Raw genomic sequence first — 18,602 nt, 5'->3', positions numbered from 1 at the left:
ATTTGTCATTGATATTTCATTACACCCAAAAAGAACTTATACAACATCAACCTATCAAGTACAAAATATTTGCCCCAAAATCTTCATAGTCTTCCACTGCCTCAAACCAATTTACACATTTTAGTGAGCGATAAGCTATCCTGAAAAATTTATATAGCAACGAGGTGAGCATATAAAGCTCAGCAAATGACTAACATATCCATAGCAAAGAGGACAGTTTTCAAACAAATGAGGTATCAAAATACAAAGCAGAGATACAGGGTGAAGCAGTAGCATGTTTTGTTTGAATGCAGAATTACAATATCATATCGTTCGAAGCACGTTTTATTTATACAATCGAGGAAAGGTAATTGGAGCATATCATTGGCATAAGGAGCATATCGATGACATATGGTAATTTCAAGGCATAACAAAGATGTAAGGAGCAATTTAGATATCATGAATGCAGAATTACGATATCATTTCGTTTGAATCACGTTTTGTTCATACAATCGAGGAAAGATAATTGGAGCATATCATTGACATAAAGAGCATACCGATGACATATGGTAATTTCAAGGCATAACAAAGACGTAATGAGCATTTTGGATATCAATGGCATATGAAATAGTTCGGAACATATCAATGATGAATGAAATACTTCAGAACATATCAATGGCGTATAGAGATATTTGGAAGCATAAGAAGCATTTCAGAACATATCAAAGAACAAATACGAAATAGAATCTCAGACGTCGTACTCTAGCATAGTGCATGTGAGGTTTAACTCAGTGGTGGCTCCACGCCGTGATGAGTTCTCGACTCCATCCACGGGTAACCCTTTTCTACTCGAGCCCTCTCACCCTACCCAAGTGCTAGGTTGGCTCTGAATTTTATATCAAACAGATAGAAGGTGAAGTGGGATTCCAAACATAATATGGTCCATCCATTTCTGAATAACCACCAAACATAATCTAGAGCATCGCGGGCTCTAAGCACATACCCTTTACCATTTCAGGCAAAGGTCCAAATAATCCCACAAACACCAGAGTACAAAAGGGTATTGTGAATAATGATTTGGGACATATCGGAAGCACATGTGGAACAACGAAATGTACATATGCCTTTCGAGTCAATACGATACAAACATAATCTTTCACAATGTATTCAGATTTGAAAGGAAACAAAAGCAAGAGCATACAAGGATTCCAAGAAACCATATATAGCTCAATTGAAATAAGAAAGTTAGATAAGTTCAATATCCAAAGAAATGAAACTGGAAGAGGCACATATCGAAAGCAAATGCGGAACAATGGGATGCATGTGCCGAATCATTACGATGCAAACATGATCTTTAGATGATAGTTGCAGATGTACAAATAAATAAAGGACAAAAGTATACAGGAATTTAAGATAATAATGTAAAGCTTAAATGAAGTAAGAGTTTTTTTTTTCCAAAATCGATTTCCAAAGAGAAGAAACAAGGAAAGCCAAAATCGACCAAAGCTCGATTCTGGCGAAATTTGATAGGAACATTGTATGAACTATTTGGATAACCAATTATGCTTCAATTTATACAAAATAGGTGTCATTAGAAAGCTTTGTCAATCTAGTTTTAGGAAAATCAAGTTTAACAAGAATTGGAATTTACGACAGGGAGTTACAGATAATTTTGTAGCGTAAGGTCTAAAAATATTAGCTCTATTTTACTGAATCCATAGGGTCGATGAAAGCAGATGTTTCAGTTAGCAATTGTACTCCAAAAATTTTAAATCAGGTATATACAGAAAGAATTTTGAGTCTAGCTTCGAATAAATCATACTTTGTATGAATCTGAGTTCACAGCAGAAAGTTATAAGTAGTTAAGCAACAAGAGGTCAGAAATTTCGGTCCCTGTTTTACAGAATCTGTAGGGTTAATTTAAACAGAAGTCTTAGTAGGCATTTAAACTCCAAATTGTTCGATCTTAGTATCAAAATAAAGGTTTTTTTGTCTACTTTCAAATGGAATAGGTTTTGTCTAAATCAGAGTTTATTATAAAATGTTATGACCGAAACATTGCATAGAGGTCAAATTACTGAAAAATTACAGATTTATAGCTTTATATCAAAACGAAAGGAGGTCTGGTTCTCAGTTGAAATCTTTCAAATTTTGCAGAATAAAAATGGAAACAGAGATTAAGGTTACTGTAGGATGGGGTTAGAACACTGGCCTTCAAATTATTTGAATCCCAAATGTGAGAAAATTGATGAAAAACCTCAAGTTCCTCTTCTTCTTCTTCTTCTTCTTTTTCTTCTTCTCTCGAACTCATGTTGGCTGCAACTCTTCAGGTTTGTTTTCTTTAACCCTTCATCTAATTATTTAGCTTTTGGCTAATGCAAAAGTTGTAAGGTGTCATGTTGAATCTCGTATTTTGATGATGAAACTACTTGATATATGTTTATGATTTAATCTGCGTTTTGAGTGACGCAGGATGCTTCGATCAGGATGAGACAATTAAAGCAGGATAATCATGTTGTGCCGAAGGAACATGTCAGAAGATTGGACGTCGGGCCGGTGGATCGGTCGACGTATCGACAGAAGGCTTCGGGCCGTGAACTTGGGCATCGGGCCAAGAAGAGCGGGTATTGTGCCAAGGATATCGGAGTTGCGGAGTCAACTGGCCGATTGGGCAATAAGCTGCACGAGAGGACGATGCGCCGAAAAATCGGACGAAGCGTCGAGGGACCAATGACATGTCGGACAACTTGGTTAATTGCTTAGGATTAATTGTCTCGATTGAAGTTTTGTTTTGTTGTGCAGGATTAACTATGATAACGATAAAGACATTTTCTAAGCTATTACAAAGTCCGCAAGTCAAGACTTCTTCTAGCGAGCTTCCGGCAAACTTCCGGCGGTCTTCCGATGAACTCTCGGAAACCATTCTGCGGACTCCCGGCAAGCTCCTAGACTTCACGATTTATTCTTAGCGAGTTCCAACGAGCTTCTTCGGCAAGCTCCGATCTTTCTCGGCGAGCTCCGCGAACTCCCAACGAATCTTCGGACTTCCGTCGAACTCTCGAACTCGCAACAAATCCTTCGCGCTTGACTCCGACACTTTGTTTCGCTTTATGTCTTCATCGTTATCATAGTTAATCCTGCACAACAAAACAAAACTTCAATCGAGACAATTAATCCTAAGCAATTAACCAAGTTGTCCGACATGTCATTGGTCCCTCGACGCTTCGTCCGATTCTTCGGCGCATCGTCCTCTCGTGCAGCCTATTGCCCAATCGGCCAGTTGACTCCGCAACTCCGATATCCTTGGCACAATACCCGCTCTTCTTGGCCCGATGCCCGAGTTCACGGCCCGAAGCCTTCTGTCGATACGTCGACCGATCCACCGGCCCGACGTCCAATCTTCTGGCATGTTCCTTCGGCACAACATGATTATCCTGCTTTAATTGTCTCATCCTGATCGAAGCATCCTGCGTCACTCAAAACGTAGATTAAATCATAAACATATATCAAGTAGTTTCATCATCAAAATACGAGATTCAACAATCTCCCCCTTTTTGATTATGACAACCACTTGATGACGGAGTTAAACTTAACTCCCGGAGTTTAAACAAACTCCCCCTATCAATATGCCATATTGATAGAACCTTGAATTCAAACTGAATTCAAGTCATTGCAATATTCATCATGGATACTTGCAATACGTCAACATGAACATATGCATAAACTTATGCATCACATGTCATGTCATCAACATACTTCTCCCCCTTTGTCATCAACAAAAAGGAGAAGTACTACAAACAAGTGTGTGTGATATTGGTTCAACTCATTGCATGAAAATCATACTATCAAGTTTTATCATCATGCAAGTTTGCTAATATCAAATATCAACATGAAAAAAAAAAAATTACGATGTAAGCTTTTGATATCATAATGCAAACATTTCAAGTGTTTATTAATTATAGCAGTTCATCACATGGTAAGATATCAACGCGTAAAATTACGATACAAGTTCTTGATATCTTAACGCATGATGAAAACATGGCATAATACAAGTTTGGCAATCATAGCATCAATTCATATATCTCTTAATGATGCAAGCATTGCAAATATGGCAATCATATCAATTCATATATCTCTTGATGATGCAAGCCTAGCATCAGTGTTCATAGCATCAATTCATATATTTCTCCCCCTTTGTCATCAACAAAACGGAGAACGATATAAGCAAATTTTAAGCATAAGTGCTTGTTGTTATGTATGTGAAATAAATCCTTGCAAGTAAAAACACTTTCATCCATATTCATCAAATCCATTTCTCAAAAAATATTTTTCACATGATGTGTGTATGAGAAATGTATTTGCTAGTTAATTACATATGTCAAAAATCAATGATATGAACTAAACTTGATATGACATATGCTTGTTAAGTTTGGAAGAGAGTGAACTTGATATGTTAGATTCAAGAGAATCCGAAAATGAAATTTGACTCTTTCTTCCATTCGGACAAGGTTTTGCTATAGATATTCAATTACAATCATGAAGGTAAAGCATGCTTGTTATCATGGAAGTTTTGTATTCAAGCACATAATTTTCAACATGTAATTGTGTAAAATCATTATGCCAATCAAGTGATTCGATCATTCAATCAAGAAGGTTCGAAAAATAATTTTAACACGTTCAATCATTAGGACGTATTTTTGCCATAGTTTTTCAAATACAATCATAAAGATAAGACATACTCATCATCATGATAGTATGATAGCAGGTTTACCATATACAAGCTAGCAAAAAATTTCTACATTTTAAGGCCCGCAAGCTAGCAATTTTGAGATATTCAAGAAAGCAACTCTTGCTTCTTGATATATGCAAATTTGTCAAGTTTTGCTAGATGTGCAAGTTAGCATTTTTGCCTCTTGAGATAGGCAAGATAGCACATTTGCTTCTTTTGAGATAGCAGCTTTTCGCTTCTCTTTAGACTACGAGCTAGCAATTTTTACGATGTACAAGTTTCACAATATACAAGCTAGCAAAAAACTTCGAAAGCAAATGCAAGATAACTTTCTTGTGTAGGCTCATGATTATTGCTTCCTATTGTAATGTGCAAGTTGCAAGTCTTGCTTCTTGAGATATTCAAGATGGTGATGTTCAAGAAGACAACTTTTGCTTCTTGAAATAAGCAAGTTAGCAACCTTTGCTACTTACGATAGGCAAGCTGGCAATCAAGTTTTTGCATCTTCTTGACTTGTGCAAACTAGCTATCTCCCCCTTTGTCATTGTCAACAAGGGAAAAACCCTTTACATCAATTTCTAAATCATGACAAAGGTAAGTAATCATTCTTATTTGTGCATCATTATAGTTTCAATGCACAAATTCATTAACATTACATTTCAAAAAATTTTATGCATGATACCGAAAAATCAATCATCATCATGAGCATATCAAACATGATATTCATGATATATCATTTTGGCAACATGATCATAGATATTCAAACGATGGTATCTAGAATTCATTACATCCTATTATGCATGATCATTAACTCCTCATTTGTATTTCATGCATTATTTCATTTCATCTCATAAGGAATATCAAGAAGAGTTATTGGATGATGAGATAAATATTTTATGAATACACAGAATATCATAAGTGTTTCATGTATTCATATTATCACATGAAGCATATTATCATTTTTAAGATTCATAACATGAATAACGTTATTACTATTTCATCAAAATCAGTTTCGAGATTCACATAATATCATGAAATCATTAATCTCGATAAAATGGGAAAAACATTTTATTTTTAAGTGATTCTTTTAACACATCATAAAAAAGAAAAACTCATTCATAATTCAAGTGATTTACAAGATATCATAAATGAATTTATCACTTGTATTTCACCAAAATCGAGAACTCTAGAGTTAGAAAATGATTGAAGCATTTAATCTGATTGAAGAATGATTCATATTTAAAGTGTAGCATTTGTCAAATCTGAAATCATCAAGTATAACTTTAATATTTTCATTGCAACATTAAGCAAGGTTTCATTGAACATAATTTTGAATGATTCTTATAAATGCTTAAAACTTCTTTAGTTTTAATTTATGATTGACTTTATAATAGCATGCTCAAATCTTTATTCTTATGTCAAAACCATACATTATATTTAATAAACAAAGACAATGAAAAATATCAAGCCTTCCAGACAAAAGCCATGTATCGTCATTGAAAAGCAATATGAAAATCATCAAAATATACATTCTTGCTTCTCAAGCACATAAATAAGATTAATCTCACTAGGTGTAAAATCATTAGATTTCTATCTTGCATTAACATAAGACATGCAATTTTCATTATCATTTTCAAGATTACAAGCATGATCATATTTTTGCATTTTCATTGTTAAATTATTAAAAATATAATTTTCAAGAAAATTTAAAGAAAAAGAAAAATGCATCATGAAAAGCATCATGTAATTTCGAAGTAAATTAGGGGGATTTCGATTACCTCATCATTGTAGGCTGTTAAGGCGTAGTTTGCCGCCTTGCTTTTGTTGACTTTCTCTTCTTCGGAGGAGCTCAATTCATCCCAATTTTTGTTCTTCTTCTTGCGTTTAAAGCAAGTAGTTTGATTCTTTTTGCTTTTTAATTTTCGTTTCATCTGTAGTTTAAGTTCACCATCACTTGAGCTTAGGCTCGAGTGGTCTTCAAATGTTCTATGTCCCAAATCCTTCCTGTTCTTTGGAAGGTTGTTTTGTTCATCATTGTCCTCATCACTTGAGTCATCGCTCAAGTGGCATTCATTTGTCCAGAGTTCAACATGTTCATCATGTGCATTGTACACCATTTCATATGTCATCAATGACCCAATTAGTTCTTCAAGTGGTAAGTTGTTTAGGTTTTTAGCTTCTTGTATTGCAGTTACTTTTGAATCCCACTTCTTAGAAAGAGAACGCAAAATTTTGTTTACGAGTTCAAAGTCCGAAAAACATTTTTCAAGAGCTCTTAAACTATTGACGACATCCGTGAAACGGGTGTACATGTCGCCTATAGTCTCGCTTGGTTGCATTCGAAAAAGCTCGAAATCATGCAATAAAAAGTTAACTTTCGAGTCTTTGACACTACTAGTTCCCTCGTGCGTGATTTCAAGTGTTCGCCAAATGTCAAAAGCTGTTTCGCACGTAGAAATCCGATTGAACTCATTTTTGTCCAAAGCGCAAAATAAGGCATTCATAGCCTTTGCGTTTAAAGAGAAATACTTCTTCTCCAAATCCGACCATTCGTTCGTCGGTTTAGAGGGAAGTTGAAAGCTGTTTTCAACGATATTCCATAAATCCAGATTTAGAGAAATCAAGAAAACTCTCATTCGAGTTTTCCAATAAGTATAGTCCAATCCGTTAAAGAACGGTGGACGAAAGACCGAAAAGCCCTCTAGAAGAGCCATTTCTCTCGGGTGTAAATCCGAAATGAGAAATACCCCGCTCTGATACCAATTGTTAGGATCGAGAGCACTAAGAGGGGGGGGGGTGAATTAGTGCAGCGGAAATCTTACAGCGATTAAAATCAAAAGCTGCGATCGTTCAAAAACTGTTATGATGCAAAAGCAAATTCTCAGTTTGTATCTAAGTGCAGTTTGCGTCTAAGCGCAGATTGCGTCTAAGCGCAGTTTTGCGTCTAAGCGCAGTTTACGTCTAAACTCAGATTTACGTCTAAACACTGTTTTACGTCTAAACGCAGATTTACGTCTAAACGCAGATTTACGTCTAAACTCAGATTTACGTCTAAACGCTGTTTTACGTCTAAACGCAGATTTACGTCTAAACGCAGATTAAATCATAAACATATATCAAGTAGTTTCATCATCAAAATACGAGATTCAACAATCTCCCCCTTTTTGATTATGACAAAGGGGGAGAAGTATGTTGATGACATGACATGTGATGCATAAGTTTATGCATATGTTAATGTTGACGTATTGCAAGTATCCATGATGAATATTACAATGACTTGAATTCAGTTTGAATTCAAGGTTCTATCAATATGGCATATTGATAGGGAAAGTTTGTTTAAACTCCGGGAGTTAAGTTTAACTCCGTCATCAAGTGGTTGTCATAATAAAAAAGGGGGAGATTGTTGAATCTCGTATTTTGATGATGAAACTACTTGATAGAAGAAGTCTTGACTTGCGGACTTTGTAATAGCTTAGAAAATGTCTTTAAATTCATAGTTAGCACGTTAATTAGGGTTAGGATTAGGTGTTAATCCTATAACCCAAGTAGGGGCCAATTAGGCCCAAGTTCGGACTGGTTTGGACCAAGTTTGGAGCCAAACCAAGTGAGCTGGAATAGTGAAGAGGTGCCACCGCCAGGGTTGGAGGTAGCACCGCCCAGGCTATGTCTTCCTACGAGGTTGGGAGGTGCAACCGCCCTAGCCAGGAGGTGCAACCGCCCCAGCCAAGAGGTGCAACCTCCTCTGCCAAGAGGTAGCACCGCCAGAGCTCAAGTTTCGAGCTCTGCCAGGCGATGCAACCACCGAGCTCAGTCTTCGAGCTCTGGCAGAGAGATGCATCAGCCTGAGCTCAGTCTCGAGCTCTGCCAGGTGATGAAATCACCAAGCTCAGTCTTTGAGCTCTGGCAGAGAGGTGCATCAGCCTGAGCTCAGTTTCGAGCTCTGCCAGGTGATGCAACCACCGAGCTCAGTTTCGAGCTCTGCCAGGTGATGCAACCACCAAGCTCAGTCTTCGAGCTCTGCCAGGTGATGGAACCATCGAGCTCAGTCTTCGAGCTCTGGCAGAGAGAAGCAATCGCCTGAGCTCAGTCTTCGAGCTCTGCCAGGCGGTGCCACCTCTCCAGTCAAGAGGTGCAACCGCCTGATCCCAGAATTCTGGGATTTGATCGATTTGATCGTTTTGAGCTCGAATTTTGAATTGGGTTGGGGCCTATAAATACCCCACCCATTCAGCACTGAAAAGATACAGACCTACACCGAAATCTTGATCTTTTCTGTGATTCTAAGAAGCTCAAAAGTGTTGTAAAGCCTTTAAGTCTCCTCATTCTGTTCTTCGAGTTTTCAGTTGTAAAGTGAGGAGAGAAAGGTCTGTAAAGGTTGTCTCCTGAGCCTGTCAAAAGGAGAGAAATTGTAAAAAGGAAGTTTGGCCTTCGCCCATTGAAGGAAGGCACCTAGTTGACGTCGGCAACCTCATCGGTGGAGGAAGCCAAAAGTGGAGTAGGTCAAGGCTGACCGAACCACTCTAAATCTCTGGTTTGCGTTTATTTTCGAGCACTTTATCATTACTGCAAACCTCCCTCATTACTACTGCTCTCTGCGCTTTCACGAACAAGTTCTAAGTGCTGTTCTTCCGAATCTGCATTCAGACGTAAATTCGTATTTTCATACATTACAGTTTACGTTTACGTTTGATTCTGCAGAACTGTTTTTCGTGCTTTTACGAATGAGCTTCTTTGCAGTTTACACTTACACTTTAATCCTATTGATAACTGCAATCTGTCCTCTACGATTTTACGAACGAGTTTCAGCATTTAGACGTAAAACTGCATTCAAACGTAAATCGGCTTTCCTCGCTCAATCATCAGATCTCAGTTCACATTTACGTCTTGATTCCAACTGCATACTGCCTTCTGCGAGTATACAAACAAGTTTTTGAGTTTAGACGTAAATCTGTGTTTAGACGTAAATCTGCGTTTAGACGTAAATCTGCGTTTAGACGTAAATCTGCGTTTAGACGTAAATCTGCGTTTAGACGTAAAACAGCGTTTAGACGTAAATCTGAGTTTAGACGTAAATCTGCGTTTAGACGTAAATCTGCGTTTAGACGTAAAACAGTGTTTAGACGTAAATCTGAGTTTAGACGTAAACTGCGCTTAGACGCAAAACTGCGCTTAGACGCAATCTGCGCTTAGACGCAAACTGCACTTAGATACAAACTGAGAATTTGCTTTTGCATCATAACAGTTTTTGAACGATCGCAGCTTTTGATTTTAATCGCTGTAAGATTTCCGCTGCACTAATTCACCCCCCCCCCTCTTAGTGCTCTCGATCCTAACATGTCATGCATGCATGAAAGGGGCTAGGTGTCATCTTTAGAGCAAAGATAAGTGGCACTCTTAAGTTAGCTAGTGACACATGTCCACTATATATATATATATATATATAAACTTAAATCTGAATCTTTCATAAATTATATCAAACTTCTAATATTTACTCTTAGGTCCCTAGTCATAAACTTTTAATATAATATCATTTAATATAAAATAATTATTAAACAATCCTTATTTTTACAAACAAACTTTTTACTAAATTTTCAAAAATGAGAGATGTTACATTAGCCCCCCTTCATCTTTCGGTTTGCAAATGCTATCCCAATTTATCATATACATTGCTTTATCATTTGTGTCATTCCAGAAGAAGTTTATTAAGATTTGATGATTTGTGCCGGTCCAAATGAATGATTGAATTCTAAATGTTGAATTTCTATCGATTAAGATTTGATAAGATCAAATTTGGATAAAGATCTACTCTCAAACGATCATATTGATGGGAAATAACATTGGAATAAAAAAAATATTTTAAAAAAGTCTCTCCTTAATCGACTATATTCATATCAATGTGATGAGTCCCATTTACTAAATTCTCTATCGACTAAGACTTGATAAGATTAAATTTTGATAAAGATTTGTTCTCAAAGGATCTAGACCCTCTTAATCTAGAAAATTTGTTAGGGATGAGTGAACATATTGACAAACTACAATCAATGCTAGATTGATGCATAATTTGAGATTATACAAGCAACTAAAAATCAATATATTACATCACAAAGATTTCCTAAAAATATAACTACTGAAGACCCTTTCCATAAGACAAATATCCAAAATTCATATTATTTCGTACTAAAACTGCATGAAAATACATACAATTTTGTCCCATTTATTTCGGGAGGCTCTTTATCATAGGCATATTCAATGGGTAAAATTTGAGCCAAAAAAACTCATTTTGATTCAACTATAACATATATTTTTCGGAAATAATAACATCACTCTCCCAATCTTAAAACTTTGGTCATCCAAATTTAACCAATAGAACCTTCTCCTCGAAAAGCTCCTCTTATAGGTGGACTTATGAAGCCAGACCGTAAATTATCGTTCCGGTCCGGCCCGGTTTGATACAGTCCGGACCGGCTGATGATTGCAGGCATTTCTTCCTTATCGTACGTCTTCCGCTCGACCATCGAAGACGAAGCTGAAGCGGACACAAAGCCCCTCGACTTCTTTTCCCGGGCTCTCGATCTCGATCGGAGGAACCACCACGAAGCCGCGGTGATGGCGGCGACCCCCGATCCTCTCTTCGGCCTGCGCAACAGCTTCTACTTGGGCGCCTACCAAGCGGCCATCAACAGCAGCGACATCCCCAACCTCCCCGCCGACGACGCCCTCGAGCGCGATGTACTCGTCCACCGATCCTACATCGCACTCGGATCCTACCAGGTTCCCCTTTTCTCCTTCGGATCTCTTCTTATTGATCAAGGATCTCGATCTATGATCGGTTTGTCGGTTTCCTTGCAGCTAGTCATCAATGAGATTGATTCGTCGGCTCCTACTGCTCTCCAGGCCGTCAAATTGCTCGCCCTTTACCTCTCTGAAAACAAGGTTCAGTCTTTTATTTCCACCCCTCTGTTTTTATCGGATTTCGGATTGATTTAGGTTTGGTTTCAGATATCTTGATCTTGTTTCTTCGGATCTGGGATGTGGAAATGATGGTTCAAATGTTTAGATCTTATTGAAATCCTTCTAAATCTTCCTTGGGTTTCTTTATGGTTAGTGCTTTCAAAGAGTAATTTTAGTTGATAAGAAAATCTTTCTCATCTGTCCTTCGCGTTGTTAGATACGCACAAAATTTTTCCGGGAAGGCACTCATGACAAATGATACTCTGTCCCTTCAGCTTGCTGAAGGCAAAAAATTATTCAACATGTTAAAATCAAATTATTGAACTTGACAACCACATGATCAGATTTTAGTGGATAAAATATAATTTTATTTAAGATTCTCATTGCTATTATTAAGATGTGGAAATTGTTAGCTGAAATGGTTAGGTTCTATTGCAGCAGCTAGTCTCTTTGTTCTTTTATGCATTAAACAATGCTCAAGAGGCGACAGTGCCAGGAGATTTGTGGAATTTGAGGACATTTTTTATTTAGCTAATATATCAATACTTAAAAATCAGTTTTCTCTTTTTAAAGTCATTTTAAGATGGTTCGACTTGGGAAAATATTGAAATCTTACAAAATTTTGTTAACATTTTTTTTTTGGACTATATGGTGAAACTAAATGCAATGGTATAGCACATGATTGTGGTGCCAAATAATCAATTTGTTTATTTATGTTTGTTTTGTTTTCCTTCATTTGAAGACTTTTGTCACATCTATATGTTGATAACTTGATGTTCACCAATCTTTTATGTGGAATTTTAGTGATGTCTGGGATTATGTTCCTTCAAGCTTCCTATCATCCTGCTGTAAGCTGTCAGCCACTATGATGTTTTTACATGCAATGAAAGGAGAATTTTCTCTTTACTCATCCATATGTTCTTGATGAAAGCAATTGAAATTCTTAACTATCACTACTACCTTCAAGCTTTGATAGTACTTTGTTTGAATCTTTCCTTAACTTATCTTGTTTTGAATCAGCAATAGTAAAATGGTCAGTTAAGTTGGACCCATTTCTTTTTCTTTTTGGTATTTGCAATCAATTTCAGTGGAGATAGGTTGTGCCTTTGGAGTTCAAGGATTTGTCAAAATATGCCAAACTCTTGTATTTCTCATACTGATAGTTTTACCAGTCATGGGCTCTCATATGATCCTCTCTTATGACCTTTTTGGTGACCAAGAAGGCTGCTATTTCAAGTCTCCAAGAATGGTTTAGTCATGCTGAAATAAGCAACAATCCCATTCTTCGACTAATTGCCGGGACCATATACATGTATGAGCAAGACTACAACGAGGCACTTAAGCATACCAACTCTGGGGGAAGTATGGAACTGTAAGTACTGGTTTTCTTACTCATTGGAGATAGAGATGTTGTTCTGTTGTATATTTGATTCATCAAATCAAAATTTGCTGCTACTGTTTATTTTTTAAAATTTAAAATTACTTTATTGTTTCATACTCCAAGTAGGAATAAGTTTTTATTGTAAGTTATTCAAAACTAACTTTAACAGCATCTACTTAATAATTTTTAAGGTGCTAAGAAGTAAAATTAGTAATGCAATAAGTCAAAATTTTCATTGTTGTTAATGCTGTGAATAGCTTATTGATCACCACCAAATTCAATTGCTTTTTTCAGGCATGCTTTGAATGTTCAGATATTCATTAAGATGCACAGGTCAGACTATGCTGAGAAACAACTCAAGATCATGCAACAAATCGATGAGGACCATACACTTACACAACTTGCAAATGCATGGTTGGATCTGGCAATGGTAATCCTGGTTTTTAACTGCATGATTGAAGTAATACTTAATTATTTTGTCTTATTTGTTTGAAATTTTTTGTGACTTAGGGTGGTTCCAAGGTCCAGGAAGCATATCTTATTTTTCAGGACTTCTCTGAGAAGTATCAGATGACTGGAACAATTCTGAATGGCAAGGCTGTCTGTTGTATGCACATGAATCGCTTTGATGAGGCTGAGTCCTTATTGCTCGAAGCACTGAACAAGGTGAGCCTCTAAAATTATCTTGTTTCAGATAATCCAGTACAGTTTTCCCTAAAATTAGATAAAGAGTATAACATGATGTTTCTTTACATCTGCGAGAAAAAATAATAAAAACATCTGGCTTCAGGATGCAAAGGATGCTGAAACTCTGGCCAACCTTGCTGTGTGCAGTCTTCACCTAGGCAAACCTTCATCACGATATCTCAAGTAAGGAACTGGTGATCTTTTTTGGATTAAGGAATCCTAGATGACATCCCAAAGGCTAGATGACATCTCAAATGGACACAATGTTTGCCTAGTTTTTTAATTAAGCGTAGCATATATAGTATTACTTTCTATCTATCACTCTTTTTATGTTGCCAAACAAATATTACTTTTTGTCATGAAATGACTTATAGAGACACAACATGATTGCTCTAAATTTTACCACAAGCTTTAATGCTTAAATTTAGTTGAAAACTCTGAAACCGAATGTTGATTGTACACCATATTGTCATAAGATTCTCTTGCCCATAACTAGCATCCCATATAGTCCTTGCTATTTTAACTGTTGTATATTAATAATGCTCACATAACATGCTTGTACGAAGCCGTAGTATTGGCTTTGTTTACAGATTATTACAGTGTGTCATGTGCCTACCACAGGTTTGGCATTGGTCGCAACAACCGGCACATGCCACGCCTACTTGATTCTTCCCTAATTTGTGGTACAGCTGATCAGTCCATGGTTTACTACGATGATCATTCTAGGATGAGTCAGCTTTTTCCTTGATGCTTCTGATTTGCTGGACCCTTTGCAGCAGAAGTGTAAAAGCTTGTTCGTCTAAATTATTAGGATACTATTGATTGTGGGATTTTTGGATCCTAAAGAAGCTAAAATAAAAAGTAGATCATGCTGAAAGTTAGAATAAAAACTATCTGCTTTGTTTTTAAGTGGCCAAAATAGTTGTCTTTTTAACATGTTAAAGATAAAATTAAAAAAGACTTTGTAACATCTTGTTTGCATAATGGAGTTTGTACTGATGAGTATAGAATATGATAAGTAGATCATGCTGAAAGTTATAACAAAAAGCATCTGTGTTTCTTTTAAGTGGCCAACATAGTTGTCTTTTTAACCTGTTAAATATGTTAAAATGACTTTGTAACATTGAGTTCACATAATAGAGTTTGTAGTTTGTACTGATGAATACAAATTCTAACTTACTGGCCTTGCTTGTAAAATAGCCCATGTCCAACCAAAAATGGCTTTGAAGCATTGAAATAACAAATATTTTCAATGTTTAGAGAGAAGTAGGCTATCAAATAATTATTGATAGGTCAATATTTTCTCAAGAATTTTAACTTCTCATTTGTAGCCTTTGACCACACGAATAGTTTTAGCAATGGGAGCATCACTTCTTTAACTTATCCAGCACCATACTAAGTTTGGTCCTTGCTCCTCGAAATGTTCAACTAGGGTATCAAAGTAGTTATTTGGCTCTGAAACCAGAATCATATAGAGCATTCAAGCAAAATTAAAGTAAGGTTAAATGAAGTGTAGAGTTCTTGAGAGAGGCATAGTCCTGAATTCTTACCAGTCTAAATTCATCTAGCTATACCAGCAGTAACTGTAACTCTTGTTTTGATACTTCATTAGTTTTCCCTATGAATATTTCTGTTAAGAATGATAAAACCAAAACAGGCATCATTTAATTTGATCGCTTTGAAATAACTCCTGATTAGCAACGCTCAGGCTGTTCTCTGGCATTTTGTTTTGTCCATTGATGGCACTGACCCACTTGGGTGGCTGTCATGGTGCTCATAAAAAAAATCAGACGGTCAAGTACGCTTTGACAGAAGTAGCTAAAATCTACCATTTTCAAATGGAATCTCATTATGCCTTCTTCTTCGAGCAAATTGTGCCATATTTATTTATATCTGGAAATCATCCATCTTATAATCGCCGCTTATTTTCTCATACTTTGTTTCTGCAGTCAGTTGAAGTTGTCACATCCTGACCATATGCTTGTTAGATGTCTAGCATCCGCTGAAGACAACTTTGATAGAGCTGTTCAATCCATTGCATGAGGTCTCAGATTATGATTTGCAAGAGAGTGGCATAGTAGTCTTCTGCTTAATTTTCCTTGAATTTTGACCATCTTGTTTTGTGATTGTACGACTAGTTGAATCTCATCAATAAGCAACTTAGTGGGATTGGATTCACTAGCGATGTCCACTGATATTTTCTGTTAGGCTGAACCATGAACTGAGTTCAGATATGCACTGTCATGCCTTGTTAGTTTCATCATCTATAAAAAGTTGCATCATTTCTGAAAAAAGATTAGCTGTTGTATCAATGAACACAATTTCTATAATTTTCTCCAATGCTGCACCGGTGTATGTGGTGGATGTTATTTTCTTAGCAGTAACTCCTGTCCAATCATAATTAACTTTTTAATCTCAAGTTCTAATTCCTTCAAGGCCTTACCCGTCGGTCTTCTAATATCTCTTTCAAGAGTTTCAAAGGAAAGCTTTTCTTCAATATATTGTCTTTGACTGGAAAATTGTGATGAGCAAACATTAGCTACCCTTGATGAATCATCTCTCGTTTGTTTACCTTCTTTTCCGAACGGTGGAGAAAAGGTTCAAATATTCCTGACCTTCCATGACAGAATGATATAACCTGTCATGATCATGTATGGTTTGGTTGCAGGTATATATCTTCAAGAAGATGCACACAGTGAATATGATGGAGGACAACCATATTTGATTAAAAATAAAATCGTGATGAATTCATGTTAGAGTGAATAAGTTATAAGTCAAGTTCTTTCTTGATTGACATAGTTATGATATGCACAGGAAACGTGGGGAAATAAACCGATCTCCAATAAGAAATCGATTCGTGAAGACAAGAATTACATAGGATACTTGCACTTCAACATATGTTGCAGATCAGATCGACGAACTCAGTTAGAAATCACAATAGAAAAGGTCCGTATTATAAATATGATCATTATCCTCGTCTGTTTGGACCTACAAGATTTCTACTCATTGTTCGATCTCAAAGAACCCCTCCCCTCACTATGGGAGGTTGATGAAGATATCGTTATTTGGTACTTGCTAAATATTTTGTTTCAAATCTTGAATACTGCATTACAAATATTTAAATATTAATATTATCTTAGGATTATGATTAGCATTTCAGTATTTATGTGATGTTAATAAAAATTTTACAAATTTTAAAATATTTTATAATATTCTCTAAAATTACAAGATTACCACTGTACAATAGAAACCTTTAACCCTTATTTTCTATCCCCTTAACTTTCCTTTACTTTGTCATCAACCCCTGTCATATGTCTTTCATAAGATGAATTTTTTTATTTATTTTTAAATTTATTTTATTTTTATTATATATATATATATATATATATAACCCATAGTAATTTTTTTATTCATTTATTTACTTATTATTTTTCACTTTTGAATAAATATTAAAAATATTAAAGGTTTAAATTTATTATATAATATTTAATGGACTTTTAAAATATTAATTTTACCAAACAACATTATATATTTAAAATATAATTTTTTTTTAATCTATTATTTATCAAACACTCAAATCATTTACACATTCACTCTAACATCTTTCTTTAAATACATACTAAAAATATAAAATTTTCTTAGTTTCTCATTGGCTTCACAATGTATCCATCGAGATATATTGACAGTTCAACAATTATTTCAAACTCAAGTAGCTCAACTCATCCCAATATAATAAAAAGATCCTTGTGACGAATTTCACACAAGTAAAGAGAGTTGACTCCCAACCAACGATTTCAATCTATCCTTATGAATAGCCTTTCCTAAAGATTGTTGAGATTGGAAGTATGGTTTTGCTAAAAATAATTTATTTAGAGAATAAGAAATTCAAGTTTAGAAATACTTTTAAATCAAAATAGATTTTTTTAAAAGTAGAAGTTATTTATTATACAAATAATCAATGTGTGTCAAATGTTTTAGAATGGGTATGCAAGAATAGATTCTAATATTGCTTGTGCCTAATATTTATGTGAGAGGTTAAAGAAAAGAACTTTTAATTCTTGAGTTTGGATTAGATGATTGAACATATACAATAAAGAATGTAGTATATTATTCTTCAGGAACGTAGATAATTGAAAATTTATTATTTTTTTACTTTATATTTATTCTTTTGACATCAGAATAATTTTCGCCCATCGATATGCTCCAAATCGAACTAGCTCCGATGAGTCAAATGACTGTATACTTGACCTATGGATTTGACTTTGTTGTTCTAAGCTCTCCAATGATTGTAGATGAAGATTTCTTCTCTGCTTTGGAAAAACACAAAACGTCACGTGAACAAAAAAGTCAAGAATAACCTCGCTGACTTAAATGTGGCGCACCCATCAATCTTGCGTGCATCATCCAATCACTCTACGATGCTCATATGAGGCTCTATCCAATCCAGCAGATCTACGAATAGTCGTGCAAACAGGGGTGACGTAATGCGTTGTTTTAGAAAAAAATAAAATCATTTTATTCCACTGTTGTAGTATAAGAACAATATAATTTAAGTTTGTACAAAAATCGAATAAGAAAATTAGAGTTTGTCCAAACAAAAAAAAAAAAAATCAAACAATAAATTAAATTTGTATAAAAATTTTCTTAAATATCGGATCTTGGATGTTGCAGATAGGTTGCCCAACTGCAGTGGCTATGGGTCAGTGTGCTACGATCCTCGGTTCGTGGGGGGAGACGGCCAGATGTTCTACTTCCATGGAGCCAAGGGAGAGGACTTCGCTTTGGTGTCCGACGACCAGTTCCAGATCAACGTGCACTTCATCGGCAAGCGGCCGGAGGGGAGGACCCGCGACTTTACCTGGGTGCAAGCCCTGG

General features: G+C 35.8%; 1 protein-coding gene and 1 pseudogene across 3 annotated transcripts; both read left to right on the top strand.

Moving 5' to 3' along the window:
* The first annotated feature begins 11,180 nt into the window (after positions 1–11,180).
* Positions 11,181–16,067, top strand: LOC135678957 (coatomer subunit epsilon-1-like). Of its 3 annotated transcripts, none has more exons than XM_065192237.1 (7): positions 11,181–11,479; positions 11,558–11,641; positions 12,883–13,031; positions 13,335–13,470; positions 13,551–13,706; positions 13,831–13,910; positions 15,677–16,067. In XM_065192237.1, the coding sequence occupies exons 1-7, from the start codon at positions 11,315–11,317 to the stop codon at positions 15,768–15,770; spliced, it is 864 nt and encodes a 287-aa protein (XP_065048309.1). In that variant the 5' UTR covers positions 11,181–11,314; the 3' UTR covers positions 15,771–16,067. The 3 variants fall into 3 exon arrangements, with proteins under 3 accessions (XP_065048309.1, XP_065048308.1, XP_065048310.1); XM_065192236.1 differs by having other exon boundaries at positions 12,880–13,031; XM_065192238.1 differs by having other exon boundaries at positions 11,184–11,479; positions 12,880–13,031; positions 13,840–13,910; positions 15,677–15,987.
* A 2,031-nt stretch (positions 16,068–18,098) lies between these two features.
* LOC103992016 (uncharacterized) overlaps positions 18,099–18,602 on the top strand; it is a 1,253-nt pseudogene continuing 749 nt past the window's right edge.

This window comes from Musa acuminata, chromosome BXJ1-7 (genome assembly GCF_036884655.1).
Source record: "Musa acuminata AAA Group cultivar baxijiao chromosome BXJ1-7, Cavendish_Baxijiao_AAA, whole genome shotgun sequence".
Classification (NCBI taxonomy): Eukaryota; Viridiplantae; Streptophyta; class Magnoliopsida; order Zingiberales; family Musaceae; genus Musa; species Musa acuminata.
Note: the sequence above shows the minus strand (reverse complement) of the source record. Positions and strands in the feature narration are given on the sequence as shown.

Excerpts from the sequence above, each read along its gene's own strand:
- LOC135678957 (XM_065192236.1), top strand. The coding sequence starts at position 11,315 with ATGGCGGCGACCCCCGATCCTCTCTTCGGCCTGCGCAACAGCTTCTAC. Across the intron at positions 11,642-12,879 it reads TTTACCTCTCTGAAAACAAG|AAGGCTGCTATTTCAAGTCT; the intron begins GTTCAGTCTTTT and ends TTGGTGACCAAG. Across the intron at positions 13,911-15,676 it reads CCTTCATCACGATATCTCAA|TCAGTTGAAGTTGTCACATC; the intron begins GTAAGGAACTGG and ends TTGTTTCTGCAG.